The following is a 20,449-nucleotide window of genomic DNA, read 5'->3' as shown; positions in this document are numbered from 1 at the left end:
ACAGCAGGTAGTAATACAGTTCACAACCTCAGCACTCATTACAAAATTACTCACTAATACCAACCCTGCTGATAATGAGTGTGTGGTGTCGTATACAGTAGTATTCTCTTTGCACAAACATTGCAAATTTCCTCATTGGGACGAATAAAGGGTTTCTGATTTTGACAAGCTCACACTGAGCCCTGGTGTTTTTGTCGAGGTAAAGTTCCTCTCTGTAAATTATAAGAGCAGTCCGTGTCTTGATGTAATCCGGTGACAGAAGAGCAGACTGGGGCTTGAAACTTGACACTTTCATGATCTGGAGAGCACCCAACAACTACAGTACATTTCCCCACAACTTTTTGTTTGGGTCAAATGACAGAAAAGGCTTCTTTGGACTTCACATTGGTTTGATTTTGGTACTAGGTATAGGCTCAAGTATGTCTTCTTGGGCAACTCGTAGCGGCTTAACATACACAACTCACTTGTGAGCCGAGGCATTATGAGAAAGTATCCAGCAGACATACAAAATATACTGCCAACAAGTTTATTTAAATTTTGGGGGGGGAAATATAAAAACAAAACAGAGTACAACTTTGATATGATCTTGGTGCAAGGGCAAAGACATTGAATTAAAATGATCCGGCAAAGACATCAAGTAAGGAAAAGAGATGAAAACTCATCTAAAATTCAATTCTGAGCAGGCAGGAAAGAGGCCATTACTGTACTTCAAACCATGACCATGCTATGTATAAAATTTACACAATGAAATTAGAGCAATCAAACAAATATTTACACATCCTTGAAGCAAAATTTTATCCAAACCAAAATGTGAAAAATGTGGGACAAAACAATATTTTGCTTTTCGGCACAAGATGCTAAAGCACTTATTTAGCGACTGTAATCATCCTCAATACATTCACTACTTTGAGATTCAAACCAAGAAACTGAAGATGTGTTTTCATGCTGTTCCGCCAGATTCTTTTGGAATCATCAACCTTTTACACCACTGAACAAAATTGGTGTCCTGACATCGGTTTTCTACTTTCTATTGCAGAGACAGGCCAGAATAATGTGCCCTTTTTCCATCAGCTATCCTACTACTTCAGCTGAACACTTTGCTCCAGAAACCTGCTAGTTCCCGGTAGCCCTTTTTGGCATTGCTGTTTCAATGACCAGTTCTTTGTCATGGCAATGTGGTGAATCATAAGGCATGAGTGGGCATCTATTTGTAAGCTAGCTACATGGCTGAAAGACCTCAGGTTCTTACTGTTGTTGAGAGAATAGCTACAACATACTTTCATCTGTTTGGATACCAGCTAGTTTTACAAGACCTTCATTTAGTAGATGAAAACTGGTTTGAATTCATTTTGGTAAAAAAAAAATGACTAAAGACTAAATGCTGTTCACAAGCCAAAGGACTGGGTTTCTTACGGTTTTCCTGTCCTACAAACAGCTGTTTGTAGACTTTTCACCGCACGAAGATCACTTTGAAGGCCACTTTTGAGAGAGTAAAGGGGATACTGACTTTGACCAGTACTGATAATGAACTGGCCGCTTTACTGTGGTCATGCCTCACAATTCATCAGCAAAGTAAAAAAAAACCAAAAATGATTCATATTTAATGGACGCTTGCCGAATGAACTCATGACGTGACAAATTAGGAATCGGGGTGTACTTTTCCTTCTCATGAATTAGCACTCCAGTCCATGTGCTGCGTTGGCCTGTAGCCGTACCGGGAGGGAGATGAGGGTTTGAGACCGGGCAACTTATTTGACAAGCCTCTTGGCTACATCTGCATAGGCGATCTCAATTTCCTTGTCGCTAGGGCATGTGTTGGTGAACTCTTCACGCGTGTAGGCATTGTTCAGGTACTTCCAGATGGCTGTCATCTCCTTGGGGATGTCAAAACCTCTGTATTTCTTGGCCACCACCTAAAGGAACAGCACCGGAGCAGAAGTTGACATCACAATAAACAAGTCATCTGAACGAGGATCCGTCCCGATCATACTGTTCAACTGTAACCAGGACATTTCAGAGTTTTTTGTTAACCTCACGTACATGCTTATCCCAAGCAGTAGGAGGCCAGAGTACCCAGACAATACAAACACAACCACACACATGCGCGCGCGCACACACACACACACACACACACTGTACATACCAAGGCCTGAACCTAAATGCAAACCTCAGAAGTACAAGACAGAGTGATAAGATGCTGTTTATCTTATCAAACCTATGTAGTGTCATTCAATTTTTCCTCTGTCATTTTATCCTTTGAGATATACAGTTCCAGTGATAGTGAAACTTTATGTGGAAAACAAGTGGTCTTTGGTGAACTCCTTGATAAGCTGTGTAATGCAGTGGGCACCTTGACGATATGCAGCTTTGGCAGCAAATTGCAGTCGGCCAGGGTCATTTCCTCTCCATCCAAGAACTTGCGGGTGGAAATCTTGACATCCTCAATGCTGTTGTGATCAATCTCATCAGGCAACGGTGAGAGAAGATATTCATCCAGCTTCTGCAGTGTTTTCAGAAGCCCACGCTCTAGTGCTGCACAGAACCACAATATAGGGTGAGGTTGCAATGAAAAATGTATGGATGGAAGTCATGTTCAGCCTTGGCTAGGGGTTTCACACATTGGAACCAACCACATGGGAGTAGTATTTCATCAACATACACACTGTGGCCTGTGAAAGCCGCATGCTCGTTCTAGATAGCTTGATATACTTTGTACGTGCAATTCATTGCAGTGGCATATTTGTGTTTTTTTTTTTTCAGTTCAATGGCAATCATGGCAATTCCATGTACAGAAAACATTTAATAGATTTTCCTGTGTCACTTTTTTGTTTCTTAACTGACATCAGAAAAACATTTTATAGCATCTAAAATACCCAAAGCACGCAGTATGATATTTTTATTCAAATGCAAAACACCAATAAAAATGACTTAAAGTGTCCAAAATTGCAAAAAAATTGAGCATTTTCAGAAAGTCCCGCCCCCACTTTGTGACGTCACGCCAAGACGTCTCGCATTGCTTGAGAATCAAAACAATGGCTTCAGATTCGGAGAATATGCTTTCTTGTTACACCTCTAGTTATGAATATGATTCAAATAGTCCTGAAGAGGAAAACATACATGTTTGCAATCGATGAAAGAATTTATTCCATGCCATTTTGAGAAAACATTGGGGAGAAACGATCACCAGAAAAGAGACACAAAATGGCAACCTCGTGTGGCCACCTCCGTTTCCACAGGCTGATAAATTCCTTATATGGAGCTTGGACAACCTCTTCTGGCGGCTTTTGGGTGCAGCACAAGGTTTTCAGACCAAACAATACAGCAAAATACATTGACGTGATGGAAGGACTGCTACAATGTGTCTTTTTTTCGGTCAGGGGGCGTTCCTTTAGTGACGTCACGTACGGACTCGTCACCAACTCAAAAACAAGACTTCCTGAATATTCAGCGAGAGTCTTAAAACGTAAGATATAGCTATATGCGGTGGAATCTTTTTAAAATACGCTCAGTAGAAGTCATTTGAAGCCATTTTACAAATTATGGACACAACTTGTCCGGAGACGTCGGTTGTCCTTTAAAGCTCAGTCAATTCATGGTTATGTTGTAAAGTACAGATGCACCCCAACTGATGAACAAGATAAATTCTGAACAGTTGTTCATAAGGTGAATTCGTTCGCAAGTTGCTTCAGTGTTATATTTTGTATAGAATATATGTTTAAGGTTTATATACCGTAATTTCCGGACTACAGAGCGCACCTGATTATTAGCCTCACCTAGTACATTTTTAAAGGAAAAAAAAATGTACATACATAAACCACACCTGTCTATAAACCGCATTTGCCCAAATTGAAAGATGAGAAAGAAAGATGGTACACAGAAAACGTTTTAATCATATACCTTAACTTTTGTTTCAAAACAGTGCCTGTTAGGCGACAACAACACAACAAACATTACGGTAGCAACACAGCCCGAACAAGGCTGGTTAAAAAAACATGCCGGTAAAGTCACTGAGACACACGGCAGTAACAGCAGCAACACGTTAGCACTCGCTAAAAGGTCTGGGTACAAAAAACATACCAAGTCACTGAGACACGAAATAAACACGTGAGCACTCACTAACAGGGCTAGTTACAAAAACATAGCTTCGCATACGGCCAGTATTGGCAAACGATTTCTAGCCGCTGGTTATTCAAGCCTACCATTCAACTCGGAGGGCCACTTTAAATGCACGATTCACACGCGTCGTTAGTTACATTAATGTGTGTCTTCCTCGGCACATATATTCGCCCTGCATTATTCTTACTTTAGTGCTCGAGCGCGCGATGGCGACCGTTCCAAAAAAATGTATTGGCCGCATCGTTGCATAAACCGCAGGGTTGAAAGCTTGTGACAAAAGTCACGGCTTATAGTCCGGAAATTATGGTGCGTTTATGGCTTGTATAAGTAACGTGTATTGGTTTGAACTCATGTTAAAGTTCTTAGCACGCTGGAGATACGTTTACACACTCGGGCACTGCAACAAACTGGGCAGAGGAAGCCGGATGCGGGGTGGATGCTGAGGGGAGCTCTCACAGTGCCTCACATCGGTATTAGCGGCAGAAAGAAGCACTACTCAGAAAAAGGCGTGCAATACAAAATCTAACTTTCAGCATCTCTGTCCGAACATTTTCAACATACCCGTAAAAATGTTCGTATGTACCTGTTCATAACTTGAATATTCACAAGTAAGGGAGTGTCTGTATAATATAAATGTTGGCCGCACCACTGATGAACATGACTATATTACGGGGTATTTGTCAACAATGCACGGCATTACTTTCTTTCAATAGCTTTCAGTTTTTGGCTCAATATTTTCTCAGGAGGGAGAATAGACAAAGAGAAAATGCCACAGGATCATGGTGTTGGGTGATGATGGGAAAATGTTCTCATAGCATGCAGGAGAACATTTCAAGGAAAAAATACTGAGTACAAAAAAAAGATTGCTTTTGTGTTACTGACAACATTTCCTAGACTGTTCCTGTGTGGATGAACGGGCGAGAAGTTGAAGGACATATGGAGGAAACAGAACAAAAGCTGATTTGTTGTTTGCGGTTACAGTATGTATGTAAGCCACCAATCAAGTCATGTTGCCCTGCAACTCTAAGTCTATGAGATCGGATGATTTCCTTAGCCCGTGCAAAAATGTGTGCATATGCATATACAGATGGCTTGGTGGTGTATGATAGCAGCAGGGTGTAGGGGTGTAACAGGTGGGGGGGCAGGTTTAAGTTTAGTGAATTATTTGAGGTTTACTATAAGAGACATTTAATACTTTGTGAATAAGTGATCCAGTTCCACCATATGTATGTGGCAAAGGAGAATCTTACCTTCATTTGCATCTGGTTTTGAATTCTTAATGAAGGCTGAAAACTTTGCAAAGATATCCATACCAGCTGTGTTTGACTCAGGATGTCTCGCGCCAAGTTTGATATACCTGCACATAAAATATGTGGAAACGAGTGGTTGAAGTGTGTTTGGCAATAACAGCATAGAGTCCATCGACAAACTCATTGGCACTGCTACCACGTAGTTGAGAGAATGCTCACTTGGGTGGGCAGAGGACATCCTCAAGAAACTCCTCGATCTTGTTGACATCTGTTTTGACCTCGCCATTGAAGGTGACGAAGGGAGGATGTGTGCCCGGGGCAAGATTCTGCAGATCTGCCGGCTTCCTGCATGACACAGAGCAAAGATTTGAGGTGAACAAACAAGAGCAAGTGTGCCACTTTCCTAACATAACCTTGGTAACCAGACATGAAAGGTAAAATAAATACATTGTCAAAATTAGCTAAAGCAAACAGGTAAAGCTGCGAGGTAATTCGTCAAGAAGTGGTGGTTTTCTCTTTGTTTATGCCTGCCTCTCGTGTGTATATTTTTGTCCCGCTCACGGTGGCCTTCAGGCTTGCATTTGCATTTCAAACCAGATGTCCTTGTTGGCAGATGACACTGACACACAAACAAAAAACGAGCATGTGTCGAATGGTTAGTGTGTAAACAAAGGCTGCATTCTATTCACCATTCAACAACACACTCGGTTCAAATAATTCAACTAAAAACAGACCCTCTAGTTGTTGGGGTAAAAAGTAAGGGAAGAGAGAGATGGAAAAGACTTGGGGGAAGGCATCCATGGCTATGAAAACAGGAAACAACACCAACACTTTGGAATGCAAAGGGGGAAGTGGCACCCTTGGCCTATGATATCACTGAACAGAGGATAAGAAGCGGCCACAAAAATCGCAGACTTTCATTACTGATAGAAAATATTAGATCCATCAGAGGCCAATACAAGAAATATAACCTATTTGACCCGGATCAGTGATATCTGAAGACAAATGTCCTCCTTCAGATGGAGCATCATGTATCGTTCTAATTTAAAGTTAAACAAATACAGCAAAAATACATGTAACCGTTCATTTTAGTGTGCCCTGCAAAAAAAGGACAATACCAAATGTGTCTGAAACCTACAAAGCAAAAAAAAGTGGGTGTTTAGTCAAACATTGTCTAACGCTGGAATATGGTCTTAGCTGGCAGGAAATACAGTCAGCATTGAAAAAGGACAACCATTATTTTGATCTCTGTGATGATAAATAACACGGGAAGGATGTATGTGGAGTCTGTGGCCTCAAACGAGTCATAGTGTAAATTTTCTTAAATTGTCTCAAGGCCTGGACAGGGTCATGGGAAAACCAAACAGCGGGGAGACAGTGAGTGCGCCACGGGTGGGACTGGATCAAAATGTTACACAGCTTCTGAACATTACGTCAACACACCTCAACATTTATGACCACTCCAGGCACCTTTTTTTTTTTTTTACACAAGAAATGTATGCCATCACACGACTGAACAAAAGTCTTAAAATTCTATGCACTGTATGCTGAAAGAATGATGCCTTTGTTGTAATACACAAAAACGTGTACAGCAAAAGATGGACCAGTTACGTTGAACAGCAAAGATATTTTAGTGTGCGAATGCCATAAAGTGAATAAGCAGGTCAATTGTACATATATTTTGCCGTCTAGTCTCTAGTGGAAGACCCATTACAGTAATTATTGCTGTATGTGGCTATACTTTTTGTCTTCTAAATTCTTCCATTCATAATGTTGCCGCTGCAAATTGGGAATTTCGACATTTTGAGACAATTGAAGGTTTTATTATCCTTATTTTTAGTATTTTTTTAGGTGTAGAAGTTTGTTACAGCTGTGGTTGTTGTGAAAGTGCTGCACCATCTAAATAAAGTTCAGGTGAGTTTTGTTATGTATTTTAAACACAAATTTATATGTGTCAAATGTGTGTCACATTGTACGGCAAATCAATTCAAAACAAAGAGAATAGATAATAATAATAAGAATAATACATTTCATTTATAAGCGCCTTTCAAAACTCTCAAGGTCACTTTACAGTCACAGGATAAGTTGTTCTGTGGGTGAGAAGCGGCAGCCACACGCGGCAGCGTTCACTCACCTCTTGAGGTCCACAGTCGTGACGTTGAAGACGACCCCTTTAAGCCACAGGATCATAAAGAGCCGCTGGGAGAAGGGACAATTTCCAATGCTCTCTCCATCGCTTCCTGCCTACAAGGAGCACAAACAGACATTTTAATCAACAGTGTACTGTATGCATTTCCCCTCCCATGATGCTCATCACATTTAACACCCCCCCCCCATACACACACAAAAAAACTCATTATTTAACATGATTTACAAGCATGTCATTGAAAAATTGAAAAGCCTCGACGAGTGTCTTAAGAATGAAAAAAAAAAAAACATAAAACATAACTAGCACCTCAAACCTTACGGTCCATCTGTTGGTATTTTACTCTGTCAGAGAGACCTTAACAAACACTTTTACACATGACTGGCTGAGTGAAGTAAATGGGGGGGGGGGGGGCGAACGAAAAAAAGACGAACTTCTCTGATGCTTGATCACACTTTGCCTCCATTTATCTGGAGAATTACTTTCCAGAGTAAGTGGAAAGAAACCTCTGAAGTGACTCACATACGCAGGCTTCTTTTTTCCTAGACTGTTGTTAGACTGCACAAACAACAGTGAAGAGTGCTATTGTGATTGAGATCAAGGCTTGTAACAAAGAACAAAGTTGACTTTTCTCACTGAGCAAAAACTCTCTCATACATTAGTCTACTAAATATATCAGGGCAGATGTACAAAGATGAAGTTTTATGAATGAATAGTGAGGAAAATACACATTTAAAACGGTCACAGAATGGAAAACTGTTCAGAAATTTCCAGTCGACTCGTTTCTGGTGTGAACAGGGTGGCTGCTGTTGTCCTCCGCGTAACAACCAGTGGGATGACCTCTTTCATCTGCTGGTTTCCATTGTACGGCGTTTGACACTCCACGACATCGCACCCGCCTCCCATTTCAATTCAACATCAGAAAGGTTTGTTTCAGATCACCATGTTTGTTCTGCAAATTGATTAATAATGATTTATTTGTCTGATTTACATCGCATGAATGAAAATGTGGTGATGAATCAATTTCCCTCGCAGGGCTATCACAATTACGGTTGGCTGTTTGAAGATTCAGGTGTAGATCAAATGTAAAAATGCAACACAGCAACTGTTACCCTGGCAATATCAGACAACACATTTACAGCAAGCCACAACGTGTCACAGACCAACTCAAAGGTAAATCGCTGTGTTGTAGGTGAACCTCTCAATGCAATGTTAGTTACAAATAAACAGTTCCTGTAGTTAGTTCCATTCACCTAAGACACCCTGGATCCAAAATGACCAAAAGCAGCTGACAATGACATTGGTTTCTCCATACTCATGATAAGCCTGTTGTCACAGCTGTGACATTGTCTGAAGAGAACAGAGTGCAATTCCCTGCCAAAGACAAATAATGCAGACGGAGAGGCAAATCACAGGAAACGGGGAGACATAAGGGATAACATGAAAGTTATCTTCGACGGAAGCAGGAACAAGAAGTAAGAATTGTTTTGAGATGATGGAACTAAAATGAAAATACGGATAGGCCCGACTTAACGCACTGCTCAGTTCTTCCTTCTTCACTTATCCGAGGCCCCTCTGTTCAGTGTGAGTGTGTGGGGGTGAGAGGGTCTGCCATTCAAGCGGAGTAGAGAGAAACCGTGTCAGAAATGTCCTGTTAGTCTTGTCAAAAACGGTGCCTTGTTTACTTTAGGTAATGATACTTGGGTGATAGGATTAAATTTCACAGTTTGTGTATCCATGCAGAACTGTACTGCATAAACCACATGACCTTCTGGGGAAATTCAAGAAGAAGAAAATCAGATAAAATAACAGTTGCCTAATCATAGCATAATGTGCAAAGCAGTTATTAAAGACAAAAATTAGATAACCGAAAACCGTCACTCGGAATATTTGTTCTGCGCCCAGAACTCCTCTGTGAAAAGTATTACCGAACAGGTAACAGAAAGTGCTTTTTATTTTTAATTTCAGGCATATCAAGCAACAAAGAGGGTGTAGAAAGTGTTTAAGATTGAATGACTGTATTTGTGTCTTTTGAGTTCTTCTTTTCCTTTCGGCTTTTCCCTTCTTTTGAGTTGTTACATTATTTGTGATTTGTTTGTTTGTACTTCAAGATAGCGCCGCAAGTGTGGCTGCCTTTACCGCAGCTCCTGTATTTGTTTTTCTACTTTTTCCTTTCCTCCTCCTTTCATACCTTTACTGCTGTGAAATGAACATTTTTCCACTGCGTGACTAATAAAAGCTAATCCAATCTCAAATTGGTAGTTGATAGAATGGATGGACTTAGATACACACAAGCCAGCTGGTTTATCAAATAGCAAAAAAAATCATACAGCTGCTGTGTGAAGCAGTGAGTTATGCTGAAGTCATTTAGGGGCCATCAATGTACTGTGAGCTCATTGGGTCAGAAGAGTCAATTATCTATTTTGATATTATCTCGATCTGACACCCTTTCTGACAGTGGTGAACTGCTTCTCCTGATGGGCCATGTGAGAAACTGGAACATTTATCAAAGGAGAAAGAAATACTTACCTCAATTGTGTTTAATCTTGCACCCACTCTGAATTAAAATAGTTGGCTTATTTGGTCCCCAAATCATTTTCTTGTGTTAAAAAAACGGAGAGAATAAGGCAACTCACAAGTTTGGTAAATTTTGCCAGAAATGCACCATTACCCTACAACAGGGGTGTCCAAACTACGGCCCGCGGGCCAACTGTGGCCCGCAGTCCATTTTTAATTGGCCCGCAATAAATTTTATAAACAGAATGGAATATGGCCCGTACTTCAAATTTTGCCCGCACTTCTAAGTTTTAACACGAGGGGGAGCTACTGTTGATCAAGGCAACTTTTACCCGTTACTAAACATGGCAGAACCAAAGAAGCAAAAGGTAGAAAGTGAGTGCAGAAAATTTCAGACACGGTGGGAGAGTGAATATTTCTTCAAAGAATTCAAGGGGAAGTGTGTCTGTTTGATCTGCACTGAAACTGTGGCAGTTATGAAAGAGTATAATGTCCGACAAATCTACAGTGTAGATTTTGCTGCAGTAGTCATTTGCCATCATGGTGCACAATGCAACGTTTGCATTGCTTGCTACAAGCCACTAAGGCCCTTTCATAAGTCTCACGTACAGATTTCAGTCGCGGTTCACTGTAAATGTACGTTTTGTAACGTCACATATGTTGTTAGCTTCTTTTTGAATTTTTCTTTTGGGCTGAGGTTCGGTGCATCTATTTAGGAAAATGATATGCAAATGCACGACCTTAGAACGATTGCGAAAGTCCGGAAGAAAGAAGCAGGCTTCTGATTGGCTGCCGTGCCGAGTATGCAAATTTCAACTGCAGGTTGCCTATGTCTGTGTGCTCGGCGACAGTACACGTGTATTGTTTGCGCGTGAAGGCGAGGGCGTCAGTGGAGAGTTTGGAGACACGGATCAACACGAAGTTTTCACACTAAACAAAGTACCGCAAAATGCATTGGGTCTCGCTTTCTCGGTCAGGGGCGGTCCAAACGTGACGTCACATGGGGATCGTCATCAACTCGAAAACAAGACTTCATGAATATTCAGCGCAAGTCTTAAAACGTAAACTATAGCTATATGCTGTGGAATCTTTGTAAAATACGCTCAGTCGAAGTCATTTGAAGTGATTTTACAAATTATGGACATAACTTGTCCGGAGGAGTCGGTTGTCCCTTAATGCTTTAGGTTTAGTATTTCCGGCCCAAACACTCCCTCCAAATGCTCCTGGGCTGGCCCCTCTGTCTATTTTTAGAACACAATGCGGCCCGCAAGTCAAAAAGTTTGCCCACCCCTGCCCTACAGTATATGTGAATCACAGAGAGATGTATTACAGACTGTGCTGTATGCCAATCAAGTGACAAATTTCATGACTGGTGATAAGCAGGTATCTCTTTTTTTCAATATTTTACTGCCATAAAACTGGGAGAAGTGGCAGTGATTGGGGTCATGCCATAGGATTACTCCACACTCCCTTGTGAATGATCATCCTTGGTTCAAAGGCTTACAATAATCAGTTTATTATCTTCAAGTACTGCAAAGGTACAGGAAGCAGAAGGCAGGGACCATGATTCATTTTCCTTTTCAGACCAGGCAAGGTCCAGCCAGTCTAAGCTCACAGCCTAATTTTAGTAACTTACTGGCCACGCTCACCCCTCCCCAACACACTTTATATTCTAAAATTGGGTGGGGTGCTCCACAAGTTCAGGCCACATTTTGACCGAATAAGGAGCTGACGAACAAGACAGCAGCTTTCCACTTTGAGCTGCCAAATGCATAAGAGATTTTGAATTGGGACGGGTGCAGCTATGGCAACCACATGGCAACACAGCTCCCCATTCCCTGGACTGCCATGCATGCTGGTATAGCATAAGATCTGTGACAGTAAGGCAAAACAAAACAGTCACATCAACCAAAGTTTCCCCATCTCAGCTACAATAGTGCTTATTGGCATGTACTGTATGTGTCGATAGGGTGTGTTATGACTAATAATTCTCCTGGTCTACCAAAGCCATAGCGATGATTCATAACAAAAGTAAGATCCTTCTGGATAATGGCAGCACCATAACATCCCATGACAAAGCTCTGACTCATACTGACGTCACTCAGTGGAAACTCCTCAACTTCTCATCAGACACAAGGTTACTAAGCTAACGGAAACAATCAGCTACGCGTTCCAATGACACATAACCAACCACATTACTACTTCACTGAGTCCTTATTGTGGAACTGTCCAAACAAGGATATTGGATGGACAATAAGATATTTTACTGATGAAAAAAAAGTCATTCTTTTCCTGTCTACTTATCGTGTTAGGCATCAATAGAGCGAGTTAACCATTTCCATTGAAATATATCTCATGCATCCTCCTCTCTATCACAAACTGCCAACTCATGTCTTTCCCTGCAATAAAGATTAAGGAAAAGAATGAGGAATAACAACAAACCATGTGGTTGGGTGGGGGCAACATGGGATAATATCCAAGTTCATTCTCATTGCAATCTTATACAAACTACATAGGCCCATTCATTTTCAATTACACCCTTTACGTCAGGGGTCGGGAACCTATGGCTTGCGAGCCATATATGGCTCTTTTGATGGCGCATACTTTTAGGTATGCCTTATAATAACGATGTTACTGGTCAATCGGACAAATGACGACACTACAGTAAATCATGGATATTCTTCTTTTCCTTTCGGCTTTTTCCCTTCAGGGGTCGGTCGCCACAGCGAATCGGTGTGCTCCATCTGGAGGGGTTTGATTCACATGTTTGTTTTGGCCAAGCTTTTACGGCGGATGCCCTTCCTGACACAACCCTATTAAAAAAATACAAAATAAAAAAAAGAGAGACAGAAAAAGAGAGACAGAGAAAGAGAGAGAGAGAGAGAGAGAGAGAGAGAGAGAGAGAGAGAGAGAGAGAGAGAGAGAGAGAGAGAGAGAGAGAGAGAGAGAGAGAGAGAGAGAGAGAGAGAGAGAGAGAGAGAGAGAGAGAGAGAGAGAGAGAGAGAGAGAGAGAGAGAGAGAGAGAGAGAGAGAGAGAGAGAGAGAGAGAGAGAGAGAGAGAGAGAGAGAGAGAGAGAGAGAGAGAGAGAGAGAGAGAGAGAGAGAGAGAGAGAGAGAGAGAGAGAGATCGCCCAATCCCAATCACATTGGTGTCCAAGCCACTTTGACTGAATTTTCAGAAGAAAGGGCTGTTACATATTTCCATTTGCCTTTTGGTTACACTGAAGCCAATTAGAAAGCTACTTTTAGCTACTTTTTCCAGGTCATTTATTCAAAGCTAACGACCGTATATTGCAATTTGTAATTTACATGACTATATACATCTCTTTTTTTAAAAGTACAATGAAGGAAATGATGGCTGTCACTGCTCACCCGCAGAAAAACTTAAAACTGTGACTGCAAAGTGTCCTTGATAGTTTTGAAAGGCGCTTATAAATGAAATGCATTATTATTAGTAGTAGTAGTAGTAGCAGTATTGCGGGAGGTACAGCACATTGCATTCTTGAATCGTGAACCATTCATCGATGTTCCGTCATTTGTGATGCTGACAACAGCAATGCTTGAGTACTTGAGAAAGACAAAACAGTGATAGACACTTCCCTGTTTCTTGGTTGTTTGGAAAGCCACCCTAGCAGGAGCAGAATGGCGTGCATTGAGAAACAACTTGATAACGAAAAGGTTTATGGCTCATAGCAAAGACAAAGTCACATGTGACAATGAAGCATCTTTTCCAGCTGCATCAGATGAAAAACTAACTACTCAGCAGCATTATGTTTCGCTGAAAACTGCTCGACACGCTCAAATTGAAACTTACATTTTATTCAAGGACTCTTGTATGAACAAGTCAGCAAATAATTACAATGTTATATTTTCTGGATGCATTGAAGTCTTTTTTAAGATAAACTTTTTGTCATATATTGATAATTTTAATTCCTATTCAATGATAAATCCATATTTCTTATATTGAAATTATATTCCATCATGTCTACATTCCATAATACTAACAACATTTTCCATTTTTTTATCTAGGGTAATCAATTCATAAAATCAACTATAGTCTTACTTTCTCCTAATTTCGGCAGATGATGATTTTATGGTGCATTGTGAAAGTTTTGGTTCGCTATCACATGATATTGTTCATTCTTATTCTTGCTATGAGTCGGAGATTCTAGTGGTCAATTCACAAATTTAGCCGTTTTCATGTTTTGTGCAACATTCACACTGACAGGACAGTCAAATGATGGTTTTTCACATCAGGCCTACAATCAAGATCTCCAGGTCCCACATATGCAAAACACGCCCTGAACATTAGTGTAAACACGAGTGTGAATGGTTGGTACTATATGCAAATGTATGGAGGTTAATCCAGGGTCTACCCAAGTGGTAATGTCAATTGGGATAGGTTCTAATGAGGACACGCTATATAGAAAATGGATTCCATCCTTCAGTTCCCATCAGACACGTACACAGTCAGGCAATATCCCATCCAAAAATAAAATGTTACCTGGCTTCCCAACTTTTGACATTTCTCATCGTGTGTAGTGTACAACATGTACATGAAATAAAACTAAGATTTAGATAACTAATAATACTAAATGGTTGAACCTCTTTTTAAGGCTATTATCGTGATAAAAATAGCTCATCGCAGCTGCAATACCAGCATATATTCCCACAGTACCATTGTTTTAAAAATGTTGCAAAAATTAGATGTGTCATTTATCATAGATGGCAGAGTTCAGAATCGTTGTGATGGAATTTTGGCCCATATTCTTCTTAACTCTTAAAGGACAACAGACGGCTCCGGACAAGTTGTGTCCATAATTTGTAAAATCGCTTCAAATGACTTCTACTGAGCGTATTTTACAAAGATACCACCGCATACAGCTATATTTTACATTTTAAGACTGGCGCTGAATATTCAGGAAGTCTTGTATTTGAGTTGATGACGATTCCTGACGTTACGTCACGGAGGGAACGCCCCTGACCGAGAAAGCGACACACAATGCATTTTGCGGTAGTTTGTTTGGTCTGAAAACTTTGCGTCGATCCGTGTTGATGGGGAAATTAGAAGGAAAACACATAAATAACGCGATGGTGAATCGTTGTGTGTTGCACCAAGACAACTATTTGATATTCGATGACAAAAATTCCCAGCAGACAAATCAGACCATTTCCAACGGAGCTTTGGCGCCATCTTCTGCATATTCTGGGTGCTACGTTTTTGTCCAGATGCCTCAAAATGACACGGAATAACTTCTTTAATCGATTGCAAACATTTATGCTTTCCTCTTCAGAACTATTTGAATCATATTCATAACTGCATGAGTAACAAGAAAGTATCTTCTCTGAATCTGATTTGTGGATTATGGTTGTGGTTAATGTCTGATTGATTTCTGACAATGGGAGAGTCATGACTGGAAGACAGCATTAGCATACAATGGCTATCATATGTTGTTGGTGCAACATTGACTACGGATTACAGAAGCCATTGTAGCACTGCATCATCTAAAAAAGTAACCACATTCGGCCAGTTACCAATTTCATGCGTGTTGGATGCAAGACAATGTCCTGTCGCACGCCAATTTTTGGTTGCATCCACCGAGGATTACAGAAGCATTTGTCGGTGCTGCAAATCATCTAAAAAAAAGAGGCACATTGTGCCTGATGCCTGATTTCATTTCTGACACGGAGAATGTCAAGAAGCGGGAGTTAGCACACAAAGGTAACAGTATATGTTTGATGTAACTTTGGTAAGTTACGGTATATTTTGAAGATGGCATGAACAATAGTTTCTGCAGTTACCTTGACTGCTTCTTCCTGACAGCATACATGCAAATCATGTGGGACTTGTTTTCACTATACATTTAGGGTAATTTCATTCGCACTTAATTTAATGTAACCACGCACATCTTGAACACTACGTTAGAAGGGCAGCTCTGGCATCAAATGGAAAAACACGTCAAAAAAGTGCAATTGTAATGTAGGTTTTGTATTAGTTGATTATTTAGCGACACCGTTTTCAGAATTGATGCAGGAGAACATAAATGTTATATTAACCCTAACACGGCATCATAAAAGGCACTCTACAACACAAATTACCATATAGCATAAATAACAACGTAAACAGTAATTACCTGTAACAAAAATATATCTAATCAAAAGTACACTTCACACAGAAAGGGCTTCTTCTTTTCCTTTCAGCTTTTCCCTTCTGGAGTCACAACGGGGAATCAGTTGCCTCCATTTAACCTTGGTTTCTGGACCCTCTTATCTCACACCAGCTAACTCAGGGGTCGGGAACCTTTTTGACTAAGAGAGCCATAAAAGTAAAATATTTAGAAATGTTTTTCAGTGAGAGCCACGCGCACGCGTGTGGGCGCACACACACACGGGCGTGCGCGCACATACAAACGCGCGCGCACACACACATACGCGCAAATACGCACGCACGTGCGGCCACTTTTCAAAAAAATATAGAATGTATTATTCAAAATAACTTTGTCATAGTACTCACCGTTAACATGAATGGTTTTCCGTTCCTCGTGATTGGTAAAAATCCAGGCAAACAATCGGAATTAAATTCAACTTGCCGGTCCAGAGGCGAAGTTACTGCTAGCTAGCCTGCACACGGCTCATAAGCTTCCACACTTGCTATCTGCAATATACTTCTCGCAGAAGTATGTTGATGCTAACGTTAACATGGAGCTTGTTAAAATGTCACTGACGTTCGACTGTTTCATCGATGGTATTGTTTCATTGCATATTAGAATCAGAAACCTTTTCTCTCCTCAAAGCCGAATGCTCCGGTGCATTCAAGCTGAAATGCACTCGTTGGGCTCATTTAAAGGGGTGTTTACCTGTTTCAACATGACGGCCGGTATCATCCAATCAAAATGGCGCTTTCGGCGAGCTTAGGTCAGTGTCATCCAATCAAAATTGTACTTTCCGCCAACTGCAGCCCAATGGGAAATGAACGGCGAAAAAAACGAGAATATGTATTTAGTTTTATCGGCGAGCCATATGCAATCATCAAAAGAGCCATATATGGCTCGCAAGCCATAGGTTCCCGACCCCTGAGCTAACTACATGTCCACTACATCCATAAACCTCCTCTTTAGTCTTCCTCTCACCTTCCTTCCTGGCACTTAAATCACACAGAAAGGGCTAACAAAAAATTTATGATGCATCTGTCAAAGAGAGTCCAGCCCAACATCGCACATTTGAGAGGGTGCACAGTCCAAGCAAGGAGTGGCAGAAAGAAAGAGCTGGCCACATCATATGTAAACCTCCCTGGCCTCCCGATGACGTTATCCATCGTTTAGACTGTGAGATTCAATGCCCTGATAAAAAAAATGTATTGGATGAATGAGAGTATCACAATGTGTCTATGTTTACATCTTGTCAGTATTTGGACTAAGGTAAAAAATCTGCTTTCTAAACTACTGGGAATTAACTAAAATTAATTACAATTAGGATTACCAATTGACATCAATTAATTGGTATACCCCAATTGGTATACCCCAATCCAATCCAAGACCAATATTCCAACCAAATTGAGCACATAGATAATACAAATGAATCTTCACGACACTCTGGATATTCCAATTTGGGTTTATACTACCATATCGTCAAGTTTGAAAAGAACGAATGCAGTCAGGGTTTTAAAACAGGAATATGAATACATTTGGATTTTTGTGGGTGTTTAAATGGTCTTGCACAACTGCAATGTTGCTAATGTTCTGATTGTTAAAAAAAATTGCAGGCACCATAGTCTCATAGTCGTGAGATGTGCTTCTGGCCACAACAGAACTTGCACTTTAAATTAGTGGCAATTGAGAATTTCTGACTTGAAACCAACCCAAAATGGAAGACCAATGGAGATCAGCATACAATTGCGGCTAAATCATCTTAAATGTTACGCCAAATGTTGCTCACACCCGGATGACACTATACATTGCTCTCAGGTGAAGCAAGCGAAAACACAAATTTTGTTATTAGTTTTGGGGCGAAACATGCACACTGACGGCACCACCATTCGATTCAATACACATTATCCCGGACAAAGCACTGCCAGTTTATGCCAAACGCTGTTCCCCACCCCCTTTTCTCGCCATTTCCCGCCCCGAATAAGAAAACACATAGAGCCATGTAATCACTGCAGTCTCTTTGAGCACAGCATCAACAATTTAACGTTCATTGATCATAACGAACAAGGATCAGAGGAGGCCTTGAAAAGTGATGTACATACACAAAATAACGATCCAAGTATAGGATGACAGTGTGAATTGTGTGTACATTATTCTGCGTCTATGCAGCAGTCCCATTAAACGACCCCCACGACCAAATATGGCAAACTGACATGAAATTCACATTCAAATCGGGATTAGTACCCTCATTGGCCAGTCTTAGCTCAGCCAATACAATTACATGTATAGTTGTTTAACACAACCGTGTCATTTACTTAAACAATTAACTTGCTGTGCCTGAAAAAAAACACGAGATGAAACATTCTTGTTTTCTACAAGGCAACGAGAAAAACTGCATCTGGCTAGTCATTGTGGTTGCCAGAGTTGTGTGTGTACGAGTGTGGAGCTCCACTAAGCAGACAATAGCCAATGAACTCAACGGCGAGAGGGCCATGTTATCCCCACTGTTACTGGGCTGAGCCCAGCACATGGCATCGACATTCATCTTAGGGGGGGGGGCAGTTCGCAAAGTGCTTCGTGGTTCAGCAGACAGCGACGTGTTTACAACATCAAACTTTGTCCGACGCATTTCTTACCTTGACAAACAGCTCGATAACAGGCTCGTTGTCCGCCTTTACGCCGTTTTGCGGTACCGACAGTGACATGGCGACCGCTACTTTCTCTTAACTTCAGCTGGAAGGAAAGGCTACTTTTGCTCTGGTCCACCACGCCCAACATAAATCGCTCCTTTTCTCCTCCCCTTCCCCGCACCGAGGTCCACGCTGTGCTTTGTCTGTCCGGAAAGAGCCCGCCGCGGGCGCTGGAGGTCCAACACGACAATCGAGTCCGACACGCGCCCAGTGTCGCCGTGCAAAACTTCATCGGAGAGATAAAGAAACGTCACTGGAATGTTAAATTCTTGCTAGTTGAGAAAAGAATCCGACAAGTTCAGCAATGGGTTTTTTATAAAACGTGACGTCACCGTCAGCGGTAAAATACGAAGATGTGGGATGGGATGCGAGGCGGAGTTAAGATGCTCAGTGAGAGCCCAATTATGGTGGGTTTACACCGGATATCGATGTTGATACAGTCATCCCTCGTTTATGGCGGTGGACTTGGACCACCCGCGATAGACTAAAAACCGCGACGCATGTGTATAATAATAATAATAATAATAATAATAATAATAATAATAATAATAATAATAATAATAATACAGTAAAGTCTCGTTATATCGGATCGATATAACCGAGACTATTGATATATGCGATATCGATATAACGAGACTTTACTATATATATATATTTATATACAGTAAAGTCTCATTATGTCGATATTCAAGGGAGTCCGAAAAAAATATCGATATAACCGGGACTATCGATATATCCGACCCTGTTTGCATGTAATTTTCTTCGTGCGTGCATAGAAATAGTATCGATATAACCGGGACTATCGATATATCCGATATCGATATAACGAGACTTTACTGTATATCAGTGGCGGTCCGTGAGCGGTCTACAACACAGGCTATTTTCCGGAGCAATTACACATCAATAAATCTGCATCAGCAATTAGAACTTGTCACTATACGTGATACTGCAAACACTTAAAAATAAAAGGAAATTTAATATCATTTGTCCACAAAGTTTTATTAAGTCCACCAAGAATATGCAATCTTTAACAAGATTTTACGCTAAATTACAAAATGTCAGTTTAATACAGTAAAGTCTCGTTCTATCGATATCGGATATATCGATAGTCCCGGTTATATCGATACTATTTCTATGCACGCACGGAAAAAATTACATGCAAACAAGGTCGGATATATCGATAGTCCCGGTTATATCAATATTTTTTCGGACTCTCTTGAATATCGATCTAACGAGACTTTACTGTAATACATTTCATTTGTAAGCGCCTTTCAAAACTCTCAAGGTCACTTTACAGTCACCGGATCAGTTTTTGTGTGGATGAGCAGCGGCAGCCACATGCACCAGCATTCACTCAACCCGGAATAACTGAAATAAATAAAAAAAAACTAGCTAGCTACAAAAAAAAATATTTATAAGGCCAAATTTAGTGGAAATGCTTCAAAAAAGCACAGTAAATGTTTGTAGTACAGTTCAAAACTCTAATGCAATAAAATAAACAGTCCAGTATCAACAAACATTATATAGAGTATTGTATAATATTACAGGTATAATATTTACAGGTACGCTACTGATCTTTCTTGA

The 20,449-nt window shown here is 40.7% G+C and overlaps 1 protein-coding gene across 2 annotated transcripts; it reads right to left on the bottom strand.

Moving 5' to 3' along the window:
* Positions 1 to 510: 510 nt before the first annotated feature.
* clic4 (CLIC family member 4) lies at positions 511 to 19,167 on the bottom strand. 2 transcript variants are annotated; one of them, XM_089004580.1, is made up of 6 exons: positions 18,812 to 19,167; positions 7,501 to 7,610; positions 5,586 to 5,711; positions 5,367 to 5,473; positions 2,351 to 2,532; positions 511 to 1,913 (listed from the first exon to the last, which is right to left on the bottom strand). In XM_089004580.1, exons 1-6 carry the CDS (start codon positions 18,878 to 18,880, stop codon positions 1,749 to 1,751), a joined length of 759 nt encoding a protein of 252 aa, XP_088860706.1. In that variant the 5' UTR covers positions 18,881 to 19,167; the 3' UTR covers positions 511 to 1,748. The 2 variants fall into 2 exon arrangements, with proteins under 2 accessions (XP_088860706.1, XP_088860707.1); XM_089004581.1 differs by lacking the exon at positions 18,812 to 19,167 and adding an exon at positions 16,887 to 17,119.
* Between the last annotated feature and the right edge of the window lie 1,282 nt (positions 19,168 to 20,449).

Source organism: Hippocampus bargibanti, linkage group LG09, assembly GCF_051943395.1.
Source record: "Hippocampus bargibanti isolate YZ-2025 linkage group LG09, ASM5194339v1, whole genome shotgun sequence".
In the NCBI taxonomy this organism is placed as follows: Eukaryota; Metazoa; Chordata; class Actinopteri; order Syngnathiformes; family Syngnathidae; genus Hippocampus; species Hippocampus bargibanti.
This window is presented reverse-complemented; position numbering and strand designations above follow the sequence as displayed.